This window comes from Mytilus galloprovincialis, chromosome 8, assembly GCF_965363235.1.
Source record: "Mytilus galloprovincialis chromosome 8, xbMytGall1.hap1.1, whole genome shotgun sequence".
Taxonomy (NCBI): domain Eukaryota; kingdom Metazoa; phylum Mollusca; class Bivalvia; order Mytilida; family Mytilidae; genus Mytilus; species Mytilus galloprovincialis.
In genome coordinates, this window is record NC_134845.1 from 48,251,440 (window position 1) to 48,277,465 (window position 26,026).

General features: G+C 32.3%; 1 protein-coding gene and 1 long non-coding RNA gene across 2 annotated transcripts in view; both read left to right on the top strand.

Annotated features, from left to right (window-relative positions):
* The window catches only part of LOC143042089 (putative polypeptide N-acetylgalactosaminyltransferase 10), a 30,978-nt gene extending 24,248 nt beyond the window's left edge, over positions 1 to 6,730 (top strand). Inside the window, exon 13 of the mRNA XM_076214331.1 lies at positions 27 to 6,730. Within this exon, the coding sequence (XP_076070446.1) occupies positions 27 to 191 (165 nt within the window). The 3' untranslated portion in view covers positions 192 to 6,730. The remainder of the gene's footprint in view (positions 1 to 26) is intronic.
* An 8,423-nt stretch (positions 6,731 to 15,153) lies between these two features.
* On the top strand, positions 15,154 to 19,013 carry LOC143043333 (uncharacterized). Its single transcript, XR_012968317.1, has 2 exons — positions 15,154 to 15,285; positions 18,616 to 19,013. It is a non-coding gene; the product is annotated as an uncharacterized LOC143043333 (long non-coding RNA).
* The last annotated feature ends 7,013 nt before the right edge of the window (positions 19,014 to 26,026 follow it).

A 26,026-nucleotide genomic window follows, 5' to 3' on the forward strand; every position in this document is an offset into this window, starting at 1 on the left:
AGCAATATTTTTCTGCTCTTTTTCAGGACACAAAACAAATATTTCATCCAATAAGTAATCAGTGTTTAGACTGTGATCCAAGTAATAAAGAACTATTTATGAATCCATGTGATCAATCATCTGATACACAGAAATGGAAAGTAGAACATATAGAAGAAGATAAAGTTAAACATGAATGGGGTGCACCTTGATAGGAGGAATTTATAGGTGATTGTGTTAGATGAATAATGTGCACAAAAAATATGTAAATATTTTTGGGGAAAAGGCAAGTCTGTAGTAAATGTACAATTTGTATTGTAAAAATGAGGTATGCAATTTTAATGGTATATTGTTGTTTTTTATATGTGATTTATTTATTATTTGAACATTTTTAAAATGAATATACATTCCATCAATTTTTATCCTTTGAAAGTAAAGGGGTATACACAAATATGTGTGTCTGTGTATGTATAACTGAATTAAGGAATATTTTGATGGTGTGGTGATCTATGCTGTGTAAATGAAGAAGTGTGATGTGACGTGTAGTAGAGTTTCTGCTGGTGTGTTTGTGAAAATATCATGTGTGACTGAATTGTTGTAACTATTGAATAATAATGTGTTTGCTGTAATAGGAAACTTATTTATAGATTGGTAAAAACGCATTGAAGGGAGGTTTCCAGCTCACATTGAGTCAGCTACTTAAATACATCGAGTGTCTCATTATATATATGTTATCCATTTTGATATCCTTTTGACAAGCATCCTTCAAAAGTAAAATTTTTGTAGCTACCCTTTAAAAAAACCTTTTTTTATTGAATATCATTTATTTATTATTTCTGATTATTGTCTTTAACAAAAGCATTGCTCTTAAGATTAAAACAGGTTTATTTTGTTAAAGAAACTAACTTATTACTTGAACAAGTGTTTCTAATTTTTTTTGGAAAAGAAGATTATTTATTATTCTGATAAATATTTACCAAGTATTACCCACCATCGATCCAGGCCAGTGTTATTATCATAATATTTAAAGAAAGTAATACTTAATTTTTTTCTTCTTTTTTTTCTATATATTGTAAAGATATGGTGCTATGAAAAGCTTCTTTTATAAATTTATCAATAAATTTGTAAGGATACATATTGTTTGTATACGTTATTTATTTTTTCCTTCTTTTTTTCTTTGTGTTTTGTTATTGATGTCTATATATTAAATGAATTATGGTATGTTGAATTTTTATTTAAAATATTTATTTCAATGACCTATCTATTCCTTATAAATATGTTGAAATATTTTTACTGTTAATGTATCCAAAAATCCAATTCTAAACTTCACTGCCTTCATGAAGCAAAATTAAGATTTAAGTAAATCTTTAATAGTACTCTGAGTTTTATTTATATAAGTGCATTTTACAGAATTCTTCAATTTCTCATTGATCTACATACAATGATAAGCTTTACACAGGAAAATTTTCTGTACCATAACTATTGATCAGGATGAATAGAAAAAAAAATCTGGTATATGGCGGCTATTAATGAAAAATATTTTCCTGTATATTATTAAAAAAATTATGATTTCTTCAAGTTTCTGATATTAGCATTTTCTGTACTACTGCATTAGAGTGCTTTCGTTGTCTTTTATTTAAACTGCTGATCTGAGTCTTCTGATGAAGAAGTATTGACAAAAATATATCATGAAAGCTTTTTTAATAGTAGCTATATAAACTACGTAAATCTTGATTCTATGCAAGCCATGACAAATGTAATTTACTGGATTCAAAAATTAATCTCTCATTGTATAGTTCTTTTAATGAGAACCAATGCCTTCAGATAGATATAAGTATAAAGTTTGATTGTGGTCACAAAAAGTCATTTAATTATGGCATATATTTTAGCTTTTCTCCTCATTTGTCCCCTCCAAAAAATTGCTTTTATTGAACACCTTCTGAAACATTCCTTTATTTTCCCGGTTAATCATTTATTAGATTGTTATGTTTATTTGTTTTTTTACCAAGATGATTTAGATCATTTATATTTGAATAAATTTACTTGTAATCATATATGCTTTTCTGTATTATCGTTTTTCATATTGTCTCACCTGCAACATTATTTAAGATATGTAAGGTTTGCTAATACAAAAGAAAAGTGAAATACAGTGTAACCTGCCGAATCTGACACCTGAGTTCTCCAGCAATCTGCTTTAACCAACACATTTTCATGGTCCCAAAATACGCCTTTCCTTGCAGAAAAAAACCTGAGTATTTCGACACCCTGCTTAATCTGACATTTTTGTCTTTTCCCCCAGTGTGACAGATTGATTACACAGGTTACACTATATATATGCTTTCCATAAAATTTAACTATTAAAAGTAAGGGAGCTGAATAATCCATATTTTTGTACATTTTCAGATTCCATCTCCTTATTCATGGTTCAGTGACCTGTATAGGTTTTCCAATTATATGTGGGTTATTTTCAGATTCCATCTCCTTATTCATGGTTCAGTGACCTGTATAGGTTTTCCCAATTATATGTGGGTTATTTTAAGTTACTGTAATTGAAAGGTCAGCACTATTTAATACATAGAATCATTGTAAAGTGTGCATGTTTATCTGACCTAATTTACTTAACTTTGACCTCATTTTCATAGTTCATTGATCAATGCTTAATTTTTATTTTCAATAATTCAGGATCTTGACAAAAAAAACTTGCAGCATATCACTCAGTTCTATTTATGAAGCATGAAAAATATTTCAGTGTGTCCTCTCATAGTTACTTGTAATATTGAATTTGTCATTTAGCATCTTAATTATTTCTTTGGGAAAAACATTTTATTTTCTGTGCATAGTACAATCAAAATACTTGTTCCTTGTGATTCTTGTCTTTTCTGTTCTGTAGATGTGAATTTTCAACTTAAATAAAACCAATAGTGTGTAATTCTTTTTGTTTTGATTTGTTTGTCTTTTGGTTTTGTGAATTTCACTTTATATTCAGAGATATAGTATTATGAAAAATTTTCTACTTTTTCTTTTTCTTTCTTTTGTGTTTTTTTGGTGTTTACCTGTGTTTTTACTTAACTTTTTAGTTGTGTATTTTTATTGTTTTTTATTTCTTTATAATTTAATATGATTAGCCATTACTTTTGTGGAAATTTTTAAACTATCTTTAGATTTTCTTCAATAAAAATAAACAAAAACACTTAACAATAAAAAGTTTACAAAAACACTAAAGTATCCAGAGATGATATTATATAAGTTCTAACAACGAAATTTTTGCAAAGAAAATTGTATGATTACATATCAGATTACATTTCTTTTATAAGTATGGATGTTTGACAGACATTTTTTTTCATTCTTGCTTTCTTCTAGTTGAGGTTAGAAGTCTATTTTCTGCAGTATTATATAACTTTAAAAGCAGTAATAAATATAGTCCCTCACAGATGTGTTATTCCCATTGCAGTACTATACTATGTTTTCAAGCAAAACTTATACTTCTGTACTTTTAATGGGAAACATGAATAATTTTATTGTAAATTATGCTTCAGATGGTATGATAATTGCTATTTTATGTTCCATATCAGATATTTAAAAGTCAATTTCTGTTCTTTCTGTCGGAGCCTATTCAAAAATAATACTTCACATTTGTGTTAATACTCATTTAGAACCAGTACAGCCTGGAAATAAACTCATCATAGATCCCAGGACTAAATTTAGTATATACGTCAGACGGGCATTTTGTCTACAAAAGACTCATCAGTGACGCTTGAATCCAAAAAAGTTGAAAAGGACAAATAAAGTACGAAGTTGAAGAGCATTGAGGACCAAAATTCCTAAAAGTTTTGCCAAATCAAGCTAAAGAAGTTTCATCATAACTTTTAACATTTTTTATTTAAATCCATATAGCTTATTTATTCAAACTGAAGGGTCAGCATTGATTTTATCATAAATGTGAATGACCTCTTGTATTGTAAATTTGATATTTTTGCATGCATTTAAATAACTAATTTTGATACCAATGGAAAAAAAAATATTATAAGAAATGGTACATGCAAGTTTTGTCCTTGTAATTTTCGAAATTATAAATATATATAAAAAATCTCTGAATTTACAGTACATTTTTGTATTGTCATAGATTTATAAATATGCACTTTTAGAAGAGTTCTTTCAAATTCTTTAAAAGGTTTAAATAATATCCTCTTGTAGGTTATAAGACTAAATTAACTATCAAAACAAGAAATTGTTTATTGAATGTACCTGTTAATTTTTGTCCATGGCCCTTTGAGTTTGATGTAACAAGAATCAGTTACTCTGATGTAAATCTTTAGTTTATCTTGTTGCATGAACTACCTCACATGAGAAAATAGATATATCTGGATTTTAAGATTATTTTGATGAGAATTGTATGCAACTAACTAACGTCACATTTTTCTGTATTATTTTGTCTTATTCTCAATTGAAATTTTTGTTGTAATTGCAATAATTTTAACTAGCATATTGAAATTTTATATATGAAATAAACAGTATCTTTCTGCAATATCTCAAAGATAGAAAGATAAAAATCACATTTTAGTCTAAAATGACAAAATCGCAATAATAAATGCACACAATAATTTTTGAATTTACCGTAATTAACTCTGTGAGTGCAGCTATATTTTTCAATGAAAGCAAAATACTTATATATATTGTATGGTTATGGTTGTCAGGTTTATTTTTTCTTTATTTTAAATGTACATTTATAAAAGCATGATAGCAGATGGCTAAATAGTTGCAGGAACCATATTGATCTTGCAAAGCTTCAAATATTTGTTGAAGATATTCAAACAACTGTCAAGATGAAGGATAGCAACTAAAGTCTTGTGCCATAGATATATTTACTATTTTATAGCTATCCATGAAATATTTTTCATGTATATCTTTCTCATAATGTTTCTTTTCTGAATTTATTGTAAAATTTATTTTTGATTATATTTTGATAAATTAGGTATTGTTTATTTGCCTGAAAATGATTTCTTGTAAGTTTATTATATGAAATTATTAAGAATATATCACATATTTTCTGAAAAAAGGTATGTAGATCTACATTCATTGGTTTAACCAATGAATATACATACATATAACAATGTAATTACCATTCTGTAATAAGATGGTATTCAGTTTGGAATGCTTAGAGGTTATTTTTGCATGTGCTTCATAGATGTGTTATTTTATTTATGCACCATGAATTATTAGTTACAAAGAAAAACATTTTTAAGTTATCTCCCCTTAACAAAGCCACCTAGCAGAGTTTATACAAATACAATAAAGAATGGATCTGGACAAAAAAGTGAACCTTATATAGAAGTAGATAACTGATGTTTGAAAGGGAAGGTAGTAACTCCAGAAAACCTAATGTATACTGCCAAAAGAAAACTTAAGATAAAAACAGTTGTTTAATCTACAGTCCGTTTCTATGTATGTTGGCATTTTGTTTTGCTTTAGTTCAGTATTTCTGTTGTTTTGTTGTTTTTCTTTTAGGATTGAAGTGTTTCAATCCATTTTAGTTTGTTAGTATGATTTGATTTTGCTTAATTAACTTATGACTATTGAACAGCCAATGGCGTACAAGGGCAGCAAGTAAGTAAGTAAGTAAGTATTGAACAGCGGTATACTACTGTTGCCTAATTTAAGGCATATAAACTGTGAGAAACAAAAGATTTATATTGGCAATCATTGAGGGAGCATATTTCCTATGTTTTCCTTGGATCAGCCACTGCTATATTTAAACCTTAAAGTTCTTCATTGAGAAAAGAGCAGAGAAAATAAATCTTATAAGAAGGGAGATAAATAACTCCTTTTAACTGAATTAACAAATTGTATTACTAGGTGAAGACGTAAGGGGAGATATCTGAATAATGTTTCTCAATGTTCACAGGTAGTGGTGTAGTTTAATATGTAAATTTTGTTTGTATCATGTAGTGTTCTCATTGACCAGTAACATGTGTTAAGTTAGAATCTTAAAAGAAAATCCCAGTTTTTTTTACTCTCAGGGCAGTTCTTTTTGTGACTAATGTAATTGTTTCTCTGTTTTGAACTGTTTGAAAAATTCTAAAACTTGTGTATCCATAAATGTTTTTTTTTCTTTTCATGTCAGAAGATTTTATATAGACTTTAGTAACATTATAAAAAAAATGTAAAGTAAAATATTTTGTTTTGCAATTTAACTGTATGAGCTAGAAGTATTTAGTAAAAAAAGTGAAAATAATGTTTTATGTATTTATTTATTTAGGTTTGTTAAAATTTATGCAATTCCTGTTGATACATATGTAGTATATATACATGTATATTCCAATTGCAGTAAGCTGTTGTTCTTTTGAATACAGATATTTAAAAAAAAATTAGTATTTTCTTTAATTATCCCATGGCTTATAGTTCTAAAATGTTTCCTCATGATTTAGAATTAAACTTATCTGTCTACTCCAAATCAGAATATATTGCGATGTTTTTATTATTTTGAAAAATGGGACATGGTTATAATTGCATTAATTTAAACTCTAATTTTGAAATTTTTTATATGAATAAAGGATTTTTCTCATTATACCAAACATTAAAATCATAGTTTAGTCTAAAATGACAAAATCCCAATAATTTCTTAATTTACTGTATACAAAAACTGATCTGTTAGTTCAACATGAGATAAGCTGATTGCTGATATATAAATTCGTAGATGATTACTTGTCTCAAAACAATTCCTGGAAAATGTGGGATTAAAATAAACTTTTGATATTGTTTTATTATTTATTTGCATATAAAGCCATCAACTGACCAGTCTAAAAAGTAAACTCACAAAAACATCTGGGAGGAAAATTCAAAAAAGAAAGTCCCTAATCAAATGGCAATATCTAAAGCTCAAGCATCTTAAACGAATGGATAACAACTGTCATATTCCTGACTTGGTGCAGGCATTTTCTTATGAAGAAAGTGGTGTATTAATCCTTGGTTTATAGCTAATGTATTTCAAAATAAGAATAAATATGTTAACGTCCAACTACCATTTATGCTAATGTGGCGTAAAGCAACCAACCAACAACAACAACACTACCATTTAATAAACAAAAACAGGCACTATATTTGCGATTGCTGTATGAGATTTCTGATATTATAAAGGTTTCATCAACAAGTCATCCCTATATATTTCTAAACTAGGGGAAAACGGAAATGACACAAAAAAATGCAAGCACATGAAACAAAGTTTCAAAGTTGTATCTTTGTAAGCTTGTTGGCAGTTTTCATTTTGTCATTTTCATCTACTATATATTTGTTCAACATCACAACAACAAAATGTCTCTTTTGGAGCTTTGGTGGCATTCTTTCCCTTACTTGAGTTATATTACATTTGTACCAATTTTTTTTCTTTCATTGTCTTTCAACATTCTAAAATGTTTAAAAGATGATGCACATTACCAAAGATGTATAAATATATTTTCTCCAATAATCAAACTGGTCAAGTAAACAATTTTTCAAAACTTAAAATTAAACGAGCCAAAAATCTAGTCAAAGTGTTGGGTATTCATTTTAAGTAATCTCACAGACTTAATGTTCACATGGGAACAATGGCGATATCCAATTTTAAGTGTTGTAATTTTCTCTGGATCTTTAGTTCGCCTTGATTTTTCGTCGAATAAACCTCGCAGCTCTTTTGTCATTATCCAAGGTACAGGACGTAATTCACCACCTGCACTTATATGCAAATAAATACTCGAAAGGTATCTGACAGAAAAAGTAAAATAACAAAAATTCCGAACTCCAAAGAAAATTCAAGAAGGAAACTACGTTATCAAATAGAAAATCAAAAGCTAAAAAACAACAAACGACTGGCCTTGAAGTCATAAAACTTTGGAGTCAGTTTTTTGTACTCGTACTCCAAAATCAACCAATCAAAATGTTGGATTTCATGTTTCGAGCATGATTCTTGTGCTTCGAGCACTGAGCAAAGTTTTATGACTTCAACCCCTGGATAATAACTCAAATTGCTGACTTGGAACAGGCATTTTATGATGTAGGAAATTGTGGATTAAACCTTGTTTTAAAGCTAGCTAAACCTCTCACCTGTATTATAGTGTAAGAATTTAATGACTTTTTGACACAGACAGATACGCTTAGAAGTATTAACTCTATATCAGCTAGGTGTTATACTAGTAGTTGTTTAAAACTAGAGGCTCTAAAGAGCCTGTGTCGCTCACCTTGGTCTATGCATATTAAACAAAGGACACAGATGGATTCATGACAAAATTGTGTTTTGGTGATGGTGATGTGTTTGTAGATATTACCTTTGTGAACACTCTTGCTGTTAACAATATATCTATCTATGATGCACTTTGCCCAGTAGTTAAAAGAAAAACATTTTGTAAAAATTTACCAAAATTTGTGAAAACTGTTTAAATTGACTATAAAGGGCAATAACCCCGTAATGGGTAAATTGACCATTTTGCTCATGTTGACTTGTTTGTAGATCTTACTTTGCTGAACATTATTGCTGTTTTAAGTTTATCTCTATCTATAATAATATTCAAGATAATAACCAAAAACGGCCAAATGTCCTTAAAATTACCAATTCAGGGGCTGCAACCCAACAACCGATTGTCCTATTCATCTGAAAATTTCAGGGCAGAAAGATTTTGACTTGATACACAATATTACCCCATGTTAGATTTGCTCTAAATGCTTATGTTTCAGAGTTATAAGCCAAAATCTACAGTTTACCCCTATGTTCTATTTCTAGCCATGGTGGCCATCTTGGTTAGCTGGCCGGGTCATTTTGTTTTAACTTAGATACCCCAATGATGATTGTGGCCAAGTTTGGTTAAATTTGGCCCAATAGTTTAAGAGGAGAAGATTTTTGTAAAAGTTAACAGACGACGCCGGACGCAAAGTGATGGGAAAAGCTAGGCGAGCTAATAACCTGAGTGTATGTGAGTTATGATGATGTTGTAATGGAGATAAATTCAAAAAGCATATTCCTTTACTGGTCAGTAAAATAATAAATCAAGTCTTCAAAATATTTTAGAACACAAATTTTGTAAGAAAATATAATTGTTTACAGACCCGCCTTCAATATACACCCCGAATATACATTCAGTGTTACGTTATGACATTCTGGTATCAAGATAAAAATTATACTCTTCATAGATGCCAAGAAGGGTAAACATATCCTACTCTAACGTGTTAAATATATAAAATGTTGTGTTATCAAGAAGCAAAAGTTGATAATCATATTGAAGGGGAAAATATATATTTATATGTGCATGTCATGAAATAAAATAAAACCTATGTGTGCATGTCATGAAATAAAATAAAAACATCATTGTACTGTTTTGAATATGTCTTTAGTATCTTCCGACTCTCTTGTATATAGGAACGTTTTTTTATTGAAGCATACATCAAATAGTGCTGCACTTTAATGCTTGTTTCCGTCATAAAGTATAATGGTGGTATATTTAGATAAACAGTAATTGATAACGTGTCACCTTCTGCTACTTCTTATTTTCCATACATATCCATTTGTAATGGTATGCAAATATTAAACATGGTATTACGTTTATCAGCATCTATCTATAAATTAGAGTTCCTTGGTATTCTATTCCAAACTTTATCTCGATATTTTTCATCTTTTCCTCAAGAACAATGGAATATAGAAACATGTGTTCTTCTTCTTTTCTACACGTAATGACATTGTGCATTCATGAAAAAATATTTAAAAAAAATACAAACTCCAAGGAAAAATCAAATTTGGAAAGTTCATTAAAAATTACAAAATCAAACGCTATCAATCAACAGAACAAAAGAAAAAACAACTGTCATATTCCTTACTTAGTACAGACATTTCCCTAATAAAAATAATGGGATACAAATGGTTTGATAGAAACTTTCATATAATTTGTTCACCAAAGAGTATGGTAGTATTTTTAACAAAGGCAGGTGATGCAGAAGAATGTATCACTGTGTGTATGGTGTGTATCCCTACCATGTTTTTGTCAGCTGACGCTGAACCTTGCTTATATGTCTTATAAGGGAACGACCATTTAACTTCAATGGAAGGGGTTATGGGGGGTTTTCTAACAAACAATCTTATCCCCAATTTGATGAGAAAAAATATTGTGGTTAAGCAGATGAAAAAAAAGTCTCATTCCAGATTTTCGCTATACCTTATACATTGTTATAGTGTTAATTTAAAAATAAAAGATTGATACTGTCGAAAGACTAAACAAAATGTTAGCACTTTCATGACTTCGACAAAAAACCATACCTGTCCCCCCATTGAAGTTAAATGGTTGCTCCCTAAATGTTTGCTTTCTCTAATAACACATATTTCAGTCAGCTAATTTGAAAGCATAATTATCAATTTCATGTGTGGTTTATACTTTTATTTACTATTTCAAGAGGCCCAAAATACTTCCGTTATTAATTCTAGTTCTGTTTTGTGTAGATTAGTTGCAATAAAAATGAATATTACTAACCATAGACTATTCAAACCCGTACCGAATACATCCAAAAATAAGGATTTTTTTTTAAGGTAGAACTTGCCAATAAAGGTTAAGGCGATATTAATATAACCAAAAACTATACCTGATTACTAGTACTTCAAAAATGAAGCTACACCTTTAATTTCGTATACTTACACCAAGTCTATTACATCCAAGATTTTCAACCACAAGAGGGTTTTAGAGGCCTTTAACCTCAAAGATCTGAAATCAAAGCCTCCAGATTGCTCATGTGCATCGTCACAATACAGTTATAGTCTGGTCATGTTATTACTGACGACCTTGGCATCGTTACCAATGAACAACAAAGAAGGTTGTTAGCCAAGGGACCAACATATAGTATTCCCCAGCCCATCAACTGAAAAAAGAACTTCAGGTTTCAGATGGATGCAGTTGAGCATTACCCTTCCGGAGCACCTGAGATCACCCCTAGTTTTTTGGTTGGGTTCGTGTTGTTTATTCTTTAGTTTTCTATGTTGTGTCATGTGTGCTGTTGTTTGTTTGTCTTTTTCATTTTTAGCCATGGCGTTGTCAGTTTGTTTTCGATTTATGAGTTTGACTGTTTCTTTGGTATCTTTCGTCCCTCTTTTATGCAAGAAAATGGATGAAGCGCGAACCAGACGAACCAAAACTGGACCCTCTGTCTGAATGGATCAAAGCTGTTCGATCATGCATTCAGAAGAACATTCAGAAACTACGATGTAATATGAGAACATGGGTTGCAAACCCTTTCAAGAATCCGGAGGTTGTGGATGCTTAATCCTCTTTTAATGACAAATATGAAGTTGTTCCAGCAGATAAAGCCTCTTATGATTCTGTCTTCATATGTAAAAGCCATTATTTGCAATCTCTCACAGCAGAGCTTGGAATAAAAAGAACAACTGGTAATCGTATATATTCTGTCACATCATTTACAAAGGATGAAATATTACAAAATCACAACTATGTCCTTCTTTCTTTTGGTATCAACATCAAAGAAAACGAAAAAAAAAATTACCGTCATTATACTGGATACCAAAACTTCATAAAACACATATAAAGAACGATACATAGCTGGATCATCAAAATGTTCAACTAAACATCTTTCTTAAGCACTAACTACTATTCTTTCTGCAGTAAAATATGGCCTTCAAAAAAATTGTGATGAGATATATTCTACCAGTAGTGGTGTTAACCAAATGTGGATTCTCAAAAATTTTCAAGTCTTTTGATTTTTCTCCGCTTTACACTACTTTTCCCCATGCGCAGTTCAAAGGTCGACTTCACCATCTCATTAAACAGAGCGTTTTCTATTAAAATGGGAATCGTAGATATAAATTTCTTGTTTTGGGTTATCATAATTCTTATTTGGTGAAGAACCACACTGAAACTACCAGAAAATATACAGAAGATGATATTATAAAAATGCTGGACTTTTTTATCGATAATATATTTGTTGAGTTTGGAGGATTGATATTTCAATAGATAGTCGATATTCCAATGGGTTCAAATTGTGCACCCCTTACGACCGATTTGTTTTTGTACCCGTATGAAGCAGAATTCATTAAGAACATTCTAAAAGACAGAAAAAGCACCTTGCGAAATTCTCTTATTTTTCTTTCAGATATATTGATGATGTCCTATCACTGAATAACCCATATTTCAGCCAACTCTTACATCTCATATATCCCAGTGAACATAAAATTAAGGATACTACTGATACTAGAAGGACTGCTTCATACCTTGATCTTTTCCTCGATATTGGCGCAGATGGACGACTTCTCACTTAAATATATAACAAACGCAAAAATTTCAACTTCCCAATTAACAATTTCCCATTTCTCAGCAGTATCATACCCTCTGCCCCTTCGCATGGTGTTTACATATCTCAGTTGATACGTAATGCCGTGCATGTTCACACTATACGGACTTCATATACAGGAGTGTGCTCCTTACCCAGAAGGAGGAAAGATTAAAAATGACACTCCGTAAATTTTTATGGACACCATTACAAATTTTAACGTCTTTGGCACAACTTTTTGGAATTTTGGGTCATCAATGCTCTTCATCTTTGTTTGGCTTTCTTAACTATTTTGACATGAATGCACTGGTGAGTCTTATTTAAAATTATAAGCCTGGTACCTGTAATAACTATTTGCATATTTAACATTGCCGTGGAAGCGGGAGGATTTGCTAGCCACAAAACCAGGTTCAACCCACCATTTTTGTTAAAAATTGTTTATTTAATATGTCCTGTACCAAGTCAGGAAAACGGCAATTGTTATCTAATAGCCCGTATCTGTGTATGTTGCATTGTCGTTTCGTTTTTTGTTGCACTTTTGTATATCTGTTGTTTCGTTGTTTTCCTCTTATATTTGATGTGTTTCCCTCAACTTTAGTTTGCAACCCGGATTTGTTTTCTCTCTATCGACTTATGACTTTCGAACAGCGTTATATACCACTGTTGTCTTTATGCATATAGATCCACACCTTCTCAATACCTATTTTGAATGTTTAAAGCTTTTACTGTACCTGCATATCCAGTGCTGTATAAGTTTATATAAGACAATAAGTTCTAAAACTGTTGATTTTTAAGAGCACACACACAACGTAAATATTTTCAAGGACTATACACACCTAATAGATTATTTCTACCTTGATTTAGTATGACCAGAAACATTACCATGATAACCACCAAAAAGTACCTTAGAGAATATTTTGACAGATAGTCGGCTTTTTTTTCTTCTCTTTTTTTTTGCTGCTTCTTATTTTTGTACAGGGCTTTACACATTATTAGCACACAAAATGATACCAACAGTGATGAAAATGAATGATTGGAGTAAATAAAACTAACTTTAAAATGCATAAACATGAATAATTGTATCACCCGTGAATATGAACCGTTATTGTTTTAAGTATTGGAAGTCGAGATTTTCCCCCTGTTAACTATTTATTGATTATGCATATATGAATGCTAATGATTCAAAAGATATAGTTACGATTTTGCTTTAAAAGGTTTTGTGCGGAGACAAACATCTATTCTACCACATAACGAAGTTTCTGTAAAATTTCAATCAATTTGTTTTAAAACTGTTTTTAGACATGTTTATTCTAATTTTATGCAAATAGTTAAAAGCTGTGTGTAAATTGTGACGTCACATTAATTGATAAAAGTAGTTTTTCTTCAATATTCTAACATTTACATATTAAAGAGAGGCTACTTGAAAATTGTATAAAAATTAAAACGTCCCTAACCTGCAATTCATCTACTTCAGTGAAAAACTAAATAAAGGCTAGTCAGAAGTATATCAAGTAAGGGGAATTTGTTGTATTTCTATAGCCAATCATTATGTATTTTCACCAGGAATAGAAATGGTACATGTCACATGTATCATCTGTAATATAGTATCTATCGTATTGCATCCACTTAAAAAAAAAACTCTTGTCTCTTTGCCTAATATGTGTAATAATATCTTAAAAGGACATTGCACCAGATTTGAGTGAAGCTCCCAATATATTCTGTAGAAAGTTATCAAAGGTACCAGGATTATAATTTAATACGCCAGACGCGCGTTTCGTCTACAAAAGACTCATCAGTGACGCTCAGATCAAAATAGTTATAAAGCCAAACAAGTACAAAGTTGAAGAAAATCGAGGACCAAAAATTTCAAAAAGTTGTGTCAAAAACGTCTTAGATAGTCTATTCCTGGGATAAGAAAATCCATAGTTTTTCGAAAAAATCTAAGTTTTGTAACAGGAAATTTATAAAAATGACATGTCAACACCGAAGTGCTGACTACTAGGAAAGTGATACCCTCGGGGACGAACCATCCACCAGCAGTGGTATCGCCCTAGTGGTGTTAATAGTTATCAAACGTACCAGGATAATAATTTATCAAAGCTTACCGTGTATTGATCAGCAAAAAACAAAAGAACCAATATTTTATATTAAGTATAAGTAATATATATATTTTAATACGCCAGACGCGCGTTTCGTCTACATAAGACTCACCAGATCAAAATAGTTATAAAGCCAAACAAGTACAAAGTTGAAGAGCATTGAGGACCAACAATTCCAAAAAGTTATGCCAAATATGTCTAAGATAATTTATTCCTGGGATAAGAAAATCCTTAGTTGTTCGAAAAATTTAATTTTGTAACAGGTAAAATTATCATATAACTGATATTTATGTCAACACCGAAGTGCTAACTACTGGTAGACTTAGTATGATGCTTTCCTAAGTTTATGATAACTATACCGTAACCCTACGATAAAAGTTTAGATTTTATGCAAACAAATTAAATAAAACGTGAGAAACATGAGATAATATTTAGGTGACCAAAAGGGGGCGAACTCCCTCTACGCCCTATTCTGAATCCGACACTGGGAAACCCTGAAATAACAGATTACATGTGAGAAGTATTTTCTAGAATGAAAGTCAATTAACATTCAAAAAGCACTTGAAATGGTATTAATTGTGAAATGTAACATCAGAAAACAATTCGTTTATCACTGACAAATGATGATAATTAATCTCTTGAAAACTGACAAATTGAGGGAATTTGATTTTGATACTTATTATATAACAAGATGGCGGTTTGAGTAGGAAAAGGTTATTTGAAAATTGACTTTAAAGCGATAACTAATTAGAAATAAATATCATCTTTCTTACAATTTCGTAAGTGTAATATGGTGGCACTTTCTAGTGTTATAATTGAAGTGAAAAATCAAAGGTCTATGACAGCAGTCATTTTGCTGTATATGATACGTATATCATATAAAATATTGGTTCTTTTGTTTTCTGGTGATCAATATACGGTAAGCTTTGATAAATATAATTTAGTTTATCATCATTTGTACTTTTTATTCTTTTTGTTTTGGGAGGAAAAGGGTTGTCATTTTTTGTTTACATAACTAGAACTATTTTAATGTTAAAGTAATTGTAATAACAGGAGTACTATGTATACGTTTTCTATCAAGATCTTAAACTTGTAAAACACCACAAGTGTTGCACTAGATGAATAGAATTGAGCATGGAAACGCGTAAAGTGTCAATGAGACAAAAACACGTCCAAAGAGCAGAAAAACAACACGAGACCCCCATTGGGTCTTCAGAGCAGCCAGCGAGAAAATAGCGCACCCTGCGGCGGGCTTCAGCTGGCCGCTTCAACAAGAATGCCAACTAGTTCAACGCCACATAAAACTCCGACATATATAAAAGAGTCAACTTTAAAAATAAAAAAACCAAACAAGACTAACAATGGTTAGATATTCCTGACTTGGGACATGGATAAAACATGTGTTTTGTGAGATCTCAACCATCCCCTATACCTGTAGCCAAGTTGAAATAAAAAAAAATAACGAAGGAATACTAGCAGTTACTGACATGCAAGGAGCAAACCTCAGTTAAACTGACTGAAAGGATTTAACATGTAAATAATCACATTTTAGGAAAATTTTGGTAGGGATTGATTTGCTATAGAAAACAAATGAAAATATCTATGACATAAAATGCTTTGATAAGACTTCTCCTACCAAACAATAAATATGGAAAATATCAGTAAATGATCAGTTATAGAAATGATTGAGTGAACTTTTTTGTAATATTTGACTTTTTTACTAATTAGCACTTAATAGGCACTATAACATATTTAAGTGACAAAATGCTCTGAACAATATGTCATCTTCGAAATATGTTTACGTTATGAGAAAAATAGAAATGTTCTTTTTGTCATGAAGTAAACATGATAAAAAAAAACTGCAAAGAAGCAGTCATTTATAATGCATCTCTTCTTTCTGAGGTAAATATTGAACATTACGGTTCGAATTTTGGTTCAGTAATTTTAATAGAAAGTTTGTTTATTCCACATTAGCTATAGGTAAAGGGGAGGGTTGAGACCTCTCAAAATAAGTTTATATCCACTGTATTTGTGGGTCTTTCCCAGGTCAAGAACCTCTAGCCTTTGATAGTCGTGTGTCGTTTTTTTTGTTTTTTTTTGTTTAGTGTTTTTGTTTTTATTTTGGTTAATTTGTATATTTTGAAATTTAGTGTGGCGTCCATTTTGCTAAGTTAGTTTACATTATTGTTCAGTAGCCAACTGAAGCCAGGCTCCGAGTGCTTGATTTTACTTTGCGCTGCATTGATGATCCATTCGTGACCTTGGGCTGTTTTCATGGTCAGGCTGTTGTCACTTTGACACATTCCCCGTTTTCCTTTTATTTCAGTCCTTTTTGTCGAGCAAAAGCAAGACAAAGCGATCCTAGATTCCGTCGACGTCGTCGGCGGCGGCGGCTAAAAATATTCGCTCTATTGTTAAAGTTTTTGAAATTTTAATAACTTTCTTAAACGATACTGGATTTCTACCAGACTTGACCGTACGGTGACCTATAGTTGTTAATTTCTGTGTCATTTTGGTCTCTTGTGGAGAGTTGTCTCATTGGCAATCATAACACATCTTCTTTTTTTATATTGGACAGAACCTTGTTTATGATCAAAAGCTAGTATCTAGATGGAAATTTTGAAAACAAATATTTCCTGTTTTTCCGTATATAACTTATCAATGAACTTAGTTTTTCTTTCAGTTAACATTACATACAGTCTGCAGTTGAAGTTTTTAAAACATTTATTAGATTCATAAAACATCCTTTATTTTCAAACATCCTTTATTTTTTACCAAACTCGAACAGAAGCTTCTTACAATCAAAATATAGTATCCAGAGGAAAATTTTTAATAATTTTTTCCCCATAATTATAAATTTAATCTATAATGTGCATTCCCCTATCACTCTAAAACATATCAACAGCAAAAGTAGACAACGCGGAACTCTTACGTGTTTTTATATATTATGATCAGTTTTAGTTTAAACATATTTATTTATAGTTGATTGGAAAACAAGTGATTACAACTTATATTAATCCCTTTCCACTTTGCTGGTGCGAGTGCTGCTTTGTCGTGGCATTAGAATGTTCCTTATTATGGTTGAATTGGTTGAGTTGTAACATAATTGAAACCTTGCAGTTAAAATGTTTATCTAGACAATATCTTCATAATAAGTACGATCCTTTTGTTTTGACATGTACAGTTGAATTCTTGGTTCATTGTACAATTGCTAACTACGGCTGTGTTTTCGTTAGACGCTGTTGAAGGATAAGACTTAGGCTGAAAGGTAGAGTTCTGATAATTGCACTTTCTGATAATCATTCGCTTCTCTTTATGATGTATACTCTTTAAATCCAAACTTGTTCGTTGCAATTGGAGTTAGCGGTTGTCTAGTACCTCCTTTACCGTATTTTGCTTGTAGGTTTTTGTCATTATCATTTTTTTTTAACCCGTGAACAAAGTTAGGGTGCATATATGAATGTTGGTCTGTTTGTCTCTCTGTCTGTCTGTCCGTAATGCTTCGTGTCCGGTTCATTACTTTTGTTCAGTTCAATTTAAGTAAACCAAACTTGGTATATGCAGGCGCTGCATCATGGGATGTGTCGCATATAAAAGTCAGGTAACGACGGCCCTGACTTTGACCTTTGTCCACAATGAAAGCCTTAACCTTTTCCAATTTTCGTCTTCCTCATTGTTTTTTTTTCTCAAAACTTAGGTTTACATAATTTGGTATGAAATTGCAGTTGCTTGGGGTGTATCATATATCAAAGTCAGATCGCTAGGACATTGTCTTTGACCTTGACCCCTTTGTTATTATACGTGTTTATGTCATATGTTTTGTACTTTGAAGTAAAGGTTAACCAAACTGGTTATACAGTTGCATTATGGGCTTGGGTATATCATTTACAAAGTGAGGTCACTTTGGTCTTTGGCCACTATGATCGTTATATATTGTCCAATCTTGACCGCCTCACAACTTTTGTAGCTTAAACTTAGTTAACCAAAACTTACGGTGACCTCTATTTATTAATTTCTGTGTCATTTTTTATCTCTTGTGGAGAGTTGTCGCGTTGGCAATCATACCACATCTTCTTTTTTTTATATTGTTTGTGTTGTTTATTTATTTATCAGTTATTTCATTGGCCTGTGGTTATTCATTTTTGTTGGTATGAATTTGTATAAACACATACTTGCATATTTCCCTGCTATTTTTTCAAAGAAATCAACGGTAACGAAATTAATATTATACAATATCTTATTATTTCAGCTGCAATGGGATATATTGGTCTTTGTGGGGTTCTGTTGAGTTTGTCTTTGCTTATGCTCCTGCAAATTCCTACATCTTATTCGAATGTGCTTGGTGACTGATGGGAAGACTGGAGCAGATGCACACGACAAACGAATTGGTTTACCAACATAGCTTGGCAAAGTTGCCCGAATAGATGCAAGTGTCAGGGACACGCTGGTGGTAATTGCATCCAAGTTCGATCCAATTGCTTTCTCTGGCGGAACAAAAGATGGATGTGCAATTATTATGGAAGAGGATCTGGGCCAAAACCAGGATGGTGCGGTTTTTAAATGACCATTTTGTTATCAACATATATGTAGTACTACTTGTAATAGATTGACACATACCACATTAGGGCAAATAACGTTGTTATATTAGCTTGGGGTTGTTTTTTTTTGCATTTCATACGGGTTGTAATGCTTAGTTAATTAGAGAAATCACTGATCTCAAAAAAACAATTCGTGTTTGGTTAAGGTTATAATTTCTACATTTCAAACTTAATTCACCCCGTTAGGCTGTGCATTTCATTTGGTCTTCATGTTCTACTTCTTGTCGAATCGTTTTGTCAGTAGATAAGTACTAGAAAAGAGCTGGTCTGAAAATCTTTATTCTTATATTTTCTTTTTAGAATATTTGTTTTTAAATTGCAAGTCAACTGAAAAGTAAAATAACAAAAATACCAACATCCAAGAAAAATTCAAAACGGAAAGTCCTTTTTTCAAATGACATAATCATAATCTCAAATCAATCAAACAAATGGGAAGCAACTGTGACATTCGTGCCTTGTTACAAGCATTACCTTATGTGGAAAAGGGTGGATTAAACCTGGTTTAATAGCTTCAGGGGCGGATCCAGCCATTTTAAAAAGGGGGGTCCCAACCCAGAGTAAAGGGGGGGGGGTTCCAGCTATATGCTCCCATTCAAATGCATTGATCGGCCAAAAAAAAGGGGGGGTTCCAACCCCCGGAACCCCCCTCTGGATCCGCGCCTGAGCTTCATTGTAGCTAAACCTCTCATTTGTATCTACCAAATGATACGATATTCCTTGGCTTTTATTTCCTATCATGATTAAAGGGTTGCTGCTCACAAGAAAGCTATTAAACCAAGAGTTTCGAATGGTGAAGTTGAAATAATCCCTTTGTAAAGTTTACGGATGCCATCACGAGTAGGTTGACCGTAATGGAATATTCGTTTCACAGATGAGAGCGGATATGTTCCAAATGTCGTAACTACAATACCTTCCCCTGTTCATTCGACCTACCGAATTAAACATATTATCGGATTAAAGTTTGTGAGCAACACGACGGGTGCAACATGTGGAGCAGGTTCTGTGTATCCTTCCAGAGCACCTTAGATCACCCCCCTAGTTTTTGGTGGTATTTGTGTTGCTTAGTCTTTAGTTTTCCATGTTGTGTTTCATGCACTGTTGTTTGTCTATCGATATTTTTCTTTTTTAGCCATGGCATTGTCAGTTTATATCTATATTTGTTTGAATTTAGTTTGAATGTTCCTCTTGTGTCTTTCGCCTCTCTTGTGTGACAGTCGCAAAGAATTACATTATATTAACAACAACGCGTGCGCAAAACAAAAAGACATAATAAGTAGACTGTAAAAATTGGGGTACAGCAGTCAACATTGTGTTACTAATATAATCTTATTTACCATAAAAACAAATAACTCTTTCAACAAAGAAAAACAAAACTGGCATATAGACACTCTATAGAGAAAGAACATAAGAAAAAGAGAAAGACAAGAATATAAAATTGACCATAGCACAATAGCGCAATGGCTGGATGTTTAAATACCGAGTCACAACTGGGTCCTCGGTCATTAAACTTTACTCAGAACTTGGAGTACAAAATTAGTGCTCGAAACACCAAATCCAGTATTTTGATTGGTTGATTTTCGAGTCTGAGTACAAAAATCGTGTGTATTAACAAAGATGGAATAAACAGTAAAGGTAATAAATATACAAAAGCAAATAAAAAGAACACTGTAAAACTGATAAACAACGTCAGTACCTTAAATCTATACTTCAAGACCAGCATGTATTATTGTGAAGTCGATGCGGTATATTTATCGACAAGGACGTCTGGATTATCTTCCGATGATTGTTTTAGAAAAAGGACGAGACGTTCTTTGATATAACCCTAGTTTATTAAGTTTCGGCTCAGACATTTGTGATCATTGATAAAGTCTCAGTAGCAGCTGCAATCTCTTTCATACCGAATTAATTTGGAAAAGATATCCCATATACAGGTAAAAAAAAGTTATTGGAAAGAACATTATCAATATATATCAATGTGAAAGTAAATGATATGCCTACTTATATTATTGTTTTTGATAAGTGTCTGAAGGAACTCCGATTTATATGAAAATACAAAGAGAGGTGCACAGTTCATTCCGGAATGCCAATTATTGTTGAAAAATTTGATGTCAATTGAAAAACTCCACTCATGCATACTGATCATTTGTTCCTCTGTGTAGCATGTTTACCCTTTTTATAAATTATTAACAATATGTAGTATGGTGAGCGTCTAGTTGCTTACCTGTTGAATGCAACAACATGTGCAATGAAGATTTCACGGTGAGCAACTATTATTCACTGTCTTTTTTATATTTTTAAGTATTTATTTCATTTACATTTTGAACTTATATATCCTAGTGTCACTAATGGGGAATAAATATAGAAATGTGCCCATTTGACACTCACACAAAAATTGAAGCAAGGCAATTGTTCGAAAGTATTTCCTCACCGCTGAATCGATTTTATACAGTTACGACCCTTAGTCGGGAAAACAAATCCTTATATTAAAAGTCACCAAGTCACTCCCTCCAATTTAGAACGTATGTAAAACCACAGAATAATGCTTTTGATGTCATTGTTTACTTTTAAAAACTAACCAACAAATTTTGTAAATGAAACTTTTGGTGAAAAAATAAATACATTTAGACCAATTTGAGCCTAGCAGGAGTTTTGAACTCTTCCGAAACCCATAAGTTCATTCCTGGTTTATGCGGTTCCAGTTACTTTTTCTAAAGTAGTATGTTGATGATTTTAGTCTTCTTTTTTTCTTATTGATATGGTGTCTTCTCGCATATTTTTTTTATTGTTTTGAAAAGTTTGTTTGTGTGTTGTATCGTTACACCACTATCCCATGTTAGCGCCTTCAAATATGTTAACCCCGCTACACTCAGTATGTGCCTTTCCAAAGTTAGAAGCCTGTAGTTCAGTGCTTGTCATTAGTTTATGACTGTTATATTTGGTTTCCATAAATCTGTGTGAATATGTAAAATACTGGAAATGAACTGAAATATTGCTGAGTAAAACTTATCCAGAAAGTGTGTGTGCGCCCCTGATGTAACTAGTCGTGCTAGATAAACTGCCTTAAAACTTTCCACAGTTTTTAGCAGTTCAGTATTTGGTAATAAGTTCAAATAAATGATAGTTTGCAACAAGTAATTTTGCAACAAATGAAGAAGTATCATTTTACTGTCCATACTGAGCGAACTGCTCTGTAGCACCATCCTTAGCAGAATGAAAAATGAAGTGGATAAGATATTAAGAGATGAACAAGCTGGCTTCAGACAAGAAAAATCATGTGTAGACCAAATATATCCACATTGAGCATTATCATTGAACAGACAATAGAATGGCAGACGACACTTTATCTAAATTTTGTGGATTTCCAGAGAGCTTTTGATAGCATTGATCACCAGGTCCTTTTGGACATTCTTGGACACTATAGAATTCCACAAAAGATCATAAAAGAGGGACGAAAGATACCAGAGGGACAGTCAAACTCATAAATTGAAAATAAACTGACAACGCCATGGATAAAAATGAAAAAGACAAACAGACAAACAATAGTACACATGACACAACATAGAAAACTGAAGAATAAACAACACGATCCCCACCAAAAACTAGGGGTGATCTCAGGTTGTCCGGAAGGGTAAGTATAGATCCTGCTCCACATGTGACACCCGTCGTGTTGCTGGTGTGATATAGTCTAATTCGGTAGGTCACATTCAGAAAAAGGGAAGGGGATTGTAGTTACGACGTAAGGAACATATCCGATATCATTTGTGAAACGGTTATTCCATAACGGTTAACCAACTCGTGATGGCGTCCGTAAATTTTACGAAGTGATGATTTCAACTTCACCATTTGGAACTCTTGTTTTAATAGCTTCATAGTGAGCAGCAGCTTTCTATCAAGAAAATCAAGGAAATACAAGCACGGGAATATCGTATCAATTGGGAGATATATACACCATATACAGGTGCTGCTGGAATGTTGCTACTTAGAAATGGAAAGTTCACAATTGGAAAGCTGAAATCATCTCTTTTGTCGTAAAGTTTTGTTTCAACCGACCCTCATTATCAATTTCTAGATGTAAGTGAAGATATGAGACAGACTTAGCTGTATCTGTTGTATCCTGTTTATCATCAAAATGATAAAACTGCTATAAGACCAATTTTCCTGTCAAGTTATTCACGATGGAATTATGACCGAACCATTCCCTGTTACAACTGGGATACGTCAAGATTGTCTTCTATCTCCGCTCCTTTTCCTGATAGTAGTTAATTGGGTTGGTAAAACAGCCTACAAAGATCTGAAAGTCATTGGATGTTCTCTCACAACACGTCTAGAAGACCTAGAATTTGCTGATGACATTTCCTATCGCTTCCAAGATGCACAACATGAGACAAAGTCTTGAAACAGCAGCAAAACAAACACGCCTATAAATCAACACACAGACAACAAACACAATGAGGCTAAATACAAACCAGCAAGATTGTCTTAAGATCGACGGCTCTACTGTTGAAGATATACAGCAATTTACTTACCTTGGAAGTATTGTCAGTGCTTCAGGAGGCACATACGAAGACATATCGGCGAGAGAAAAGAAAGCACAACAGATATTTTCCATGCTTAAACCTTTTTGGAGGAGTAATGCTTTAAGAACAATCACAAAGTTAAGGATATTTCCCACCAATGTCAATTCAATACTTACTCTTATATCGAAACCTGGAGAGAAACAGCTGCATCCATCAAATCTATCCAAAATTTTGTCAATAAATGTTTGAGAAACATCCTCAACATCAGATGGCCAAACAAAATATCTAACAATGAGTTATATAGAGATCAAAACAACAGCCAACAGCTCAGATAATTAGAACAAGAAAGTGAAAGTGGATCGGACATACTCTCAGAAAAAAAAGACTCAAACATTACCAAGCAAGCCCTAGATTGGAACCCCTAAGGACATCGAAAAAGGGGGAGGCCAAAAAACACCTGGAGTAGAGGACTAACAACTGAGCTAAGAAAAATTGGGAAGACCTGGAAAGAAACAAAACGAACAGCCATGGACAGAAAGAGTGGAAAGAAACTGTAGTTGCCCTATGTCCCCCTTGGGACGAAGTGGATTAAGTCAAGTAAGTCAATAATAGTTTGTGGAAAACATGAATGTTTATGTCAGTATTTGTTGATAACTTTTGTGAAGTTCTGGATGGTCTAGTATTGAATTCGATGTGATGTTCAGTGTGGATGGCTCCCAGGTCGTTCACTATTTTGTACAGTAGTACCAGACGTTGTTTTCGTCATTTTTCCACAAGAGGTTTCCATCCGAGGTAAAATTTTGATGGATAGTCGTCTCATTGGCAATCAAACCACATCTCCTTATTTTTTTAAAGGACAAATGAGAAATATTTATATTCTCTCTATAGCGCAATCACTCCTGTGATGTTTTTTGGTTCGTCTTTTGTTTTTTTCAAATGTGGTCATGTCTGGATCTCATTTAGATCTGGCTTTGTTGATTATAGATGCCTACAGGTACGCGGGTTACGGTCAGTTTGGGTCACAGTGTGTCCATGGAAACATTGTTGGAAGTGTCGATCAGTTTCCGTTTCCAATTCATGATTACAACTGTGTCTTGAGTTTATTTTTATTAGACTGAATGGTTTTGGGGGGAAATCGGTACATTTCAGTGTCAATGTTATGCTTCCTATGTCTCTCTTTATAGTATGAAGATACATATACTAGTCCTATAATAATAAATGGTGCACAATGTTTTAACTTATATATTTTGAAAAGCAAATGCATTCATTTGACATTTATTGCTATAAATAAATATTCATTTACAATATATCAAAGGAAAATAATAAAATAACATCTTATATACATTATGAAATGATAATAGATTGGATGCTAAATATGATACTGGCATAGGCTTTAGTTTTGATAAATTTTGGTCAACAAGTAAGCATCTCGTGCTACAGGTAATTCAGCACCCGCTTTGCAATATCATTGTCAATCAATAAACAATTCTCAGATTTGTACATGTATCTTCTTCAAACTTAATGCAGACGTGTTATTTTGTCTTCGAGTATATCAGATATATTTGCTGTCTCATTATTTATCCGTATTTATTGTCCTTATTATATAATAGTTATGTAAAAGAGCATAGTACCAATTTATCGATAATTGTGGGGGAAATTACAATAACTTTAAAATGTTGTGTAGGTTAACCTCTTTCTTCACTATATTTTCCATATGTGATGCTTTAGAATGAAACAGAAGAAATTATCGGGTTCATTAATTCTCAACCGTCGTCCTAATAATATCAACCTTTCTAAAATTTCGATATTGTACCAAAATATTATCAATTGCGGTGACATTCTTTGATAGATGCAATTTGATTTAATTTTACTTTGATTCCACTTGTGTATTTATTGTCTTTAATACCGGTATTACAGAGGTAGGTGCTTATTATGCCCCACCTACAATAGTAGGAGGCACGATGTTTTCTGGTCTGCGCGTCCGTCCGTTCGTTCGATCGTTTGTTTTGCTTCAGGTTTAAGTTTTTGGTCAAGGTAGTTTTTGATGAAGTTGAAAACCAATTAACTTGAAACTTAGTACACATGTTCCCTATGACATGGTCTTTCTAATTTTAATGCCAAGTTAGAGTTTTTATCCCAATTTCACGGCTCATTTAACATAGAAAATGATATTGCAAGTTTGGCATCCGTGTAATGGGAACACGTACTGAGAACACATTCTTGTTCTGGGTTATTTTTGAAAATGAGAGAAAGAAAAAAATGGAAGCCCGGTCAAATGTCCATGTGCCTATCCCAAGTCAGATACCGCGTCAATTGTTTTCTTTAGTTTTATCTAATTTGATTTTGTCTTTTAGTAATTTGGTTTTGACGGAAGATCTTTAGTAAAATGTATTCCGTGCGTTTCTTACTCCAAGCGAATATAATCAGACTCATTGTTAATGACATTTCCGTCCATAAAAATGAAATGTTCTCAAAATTTGTAGTTTGTGTGGATAATACAAAATACAGGAGTCATATAGACACTGCAAAAGAAGTTATGAACACT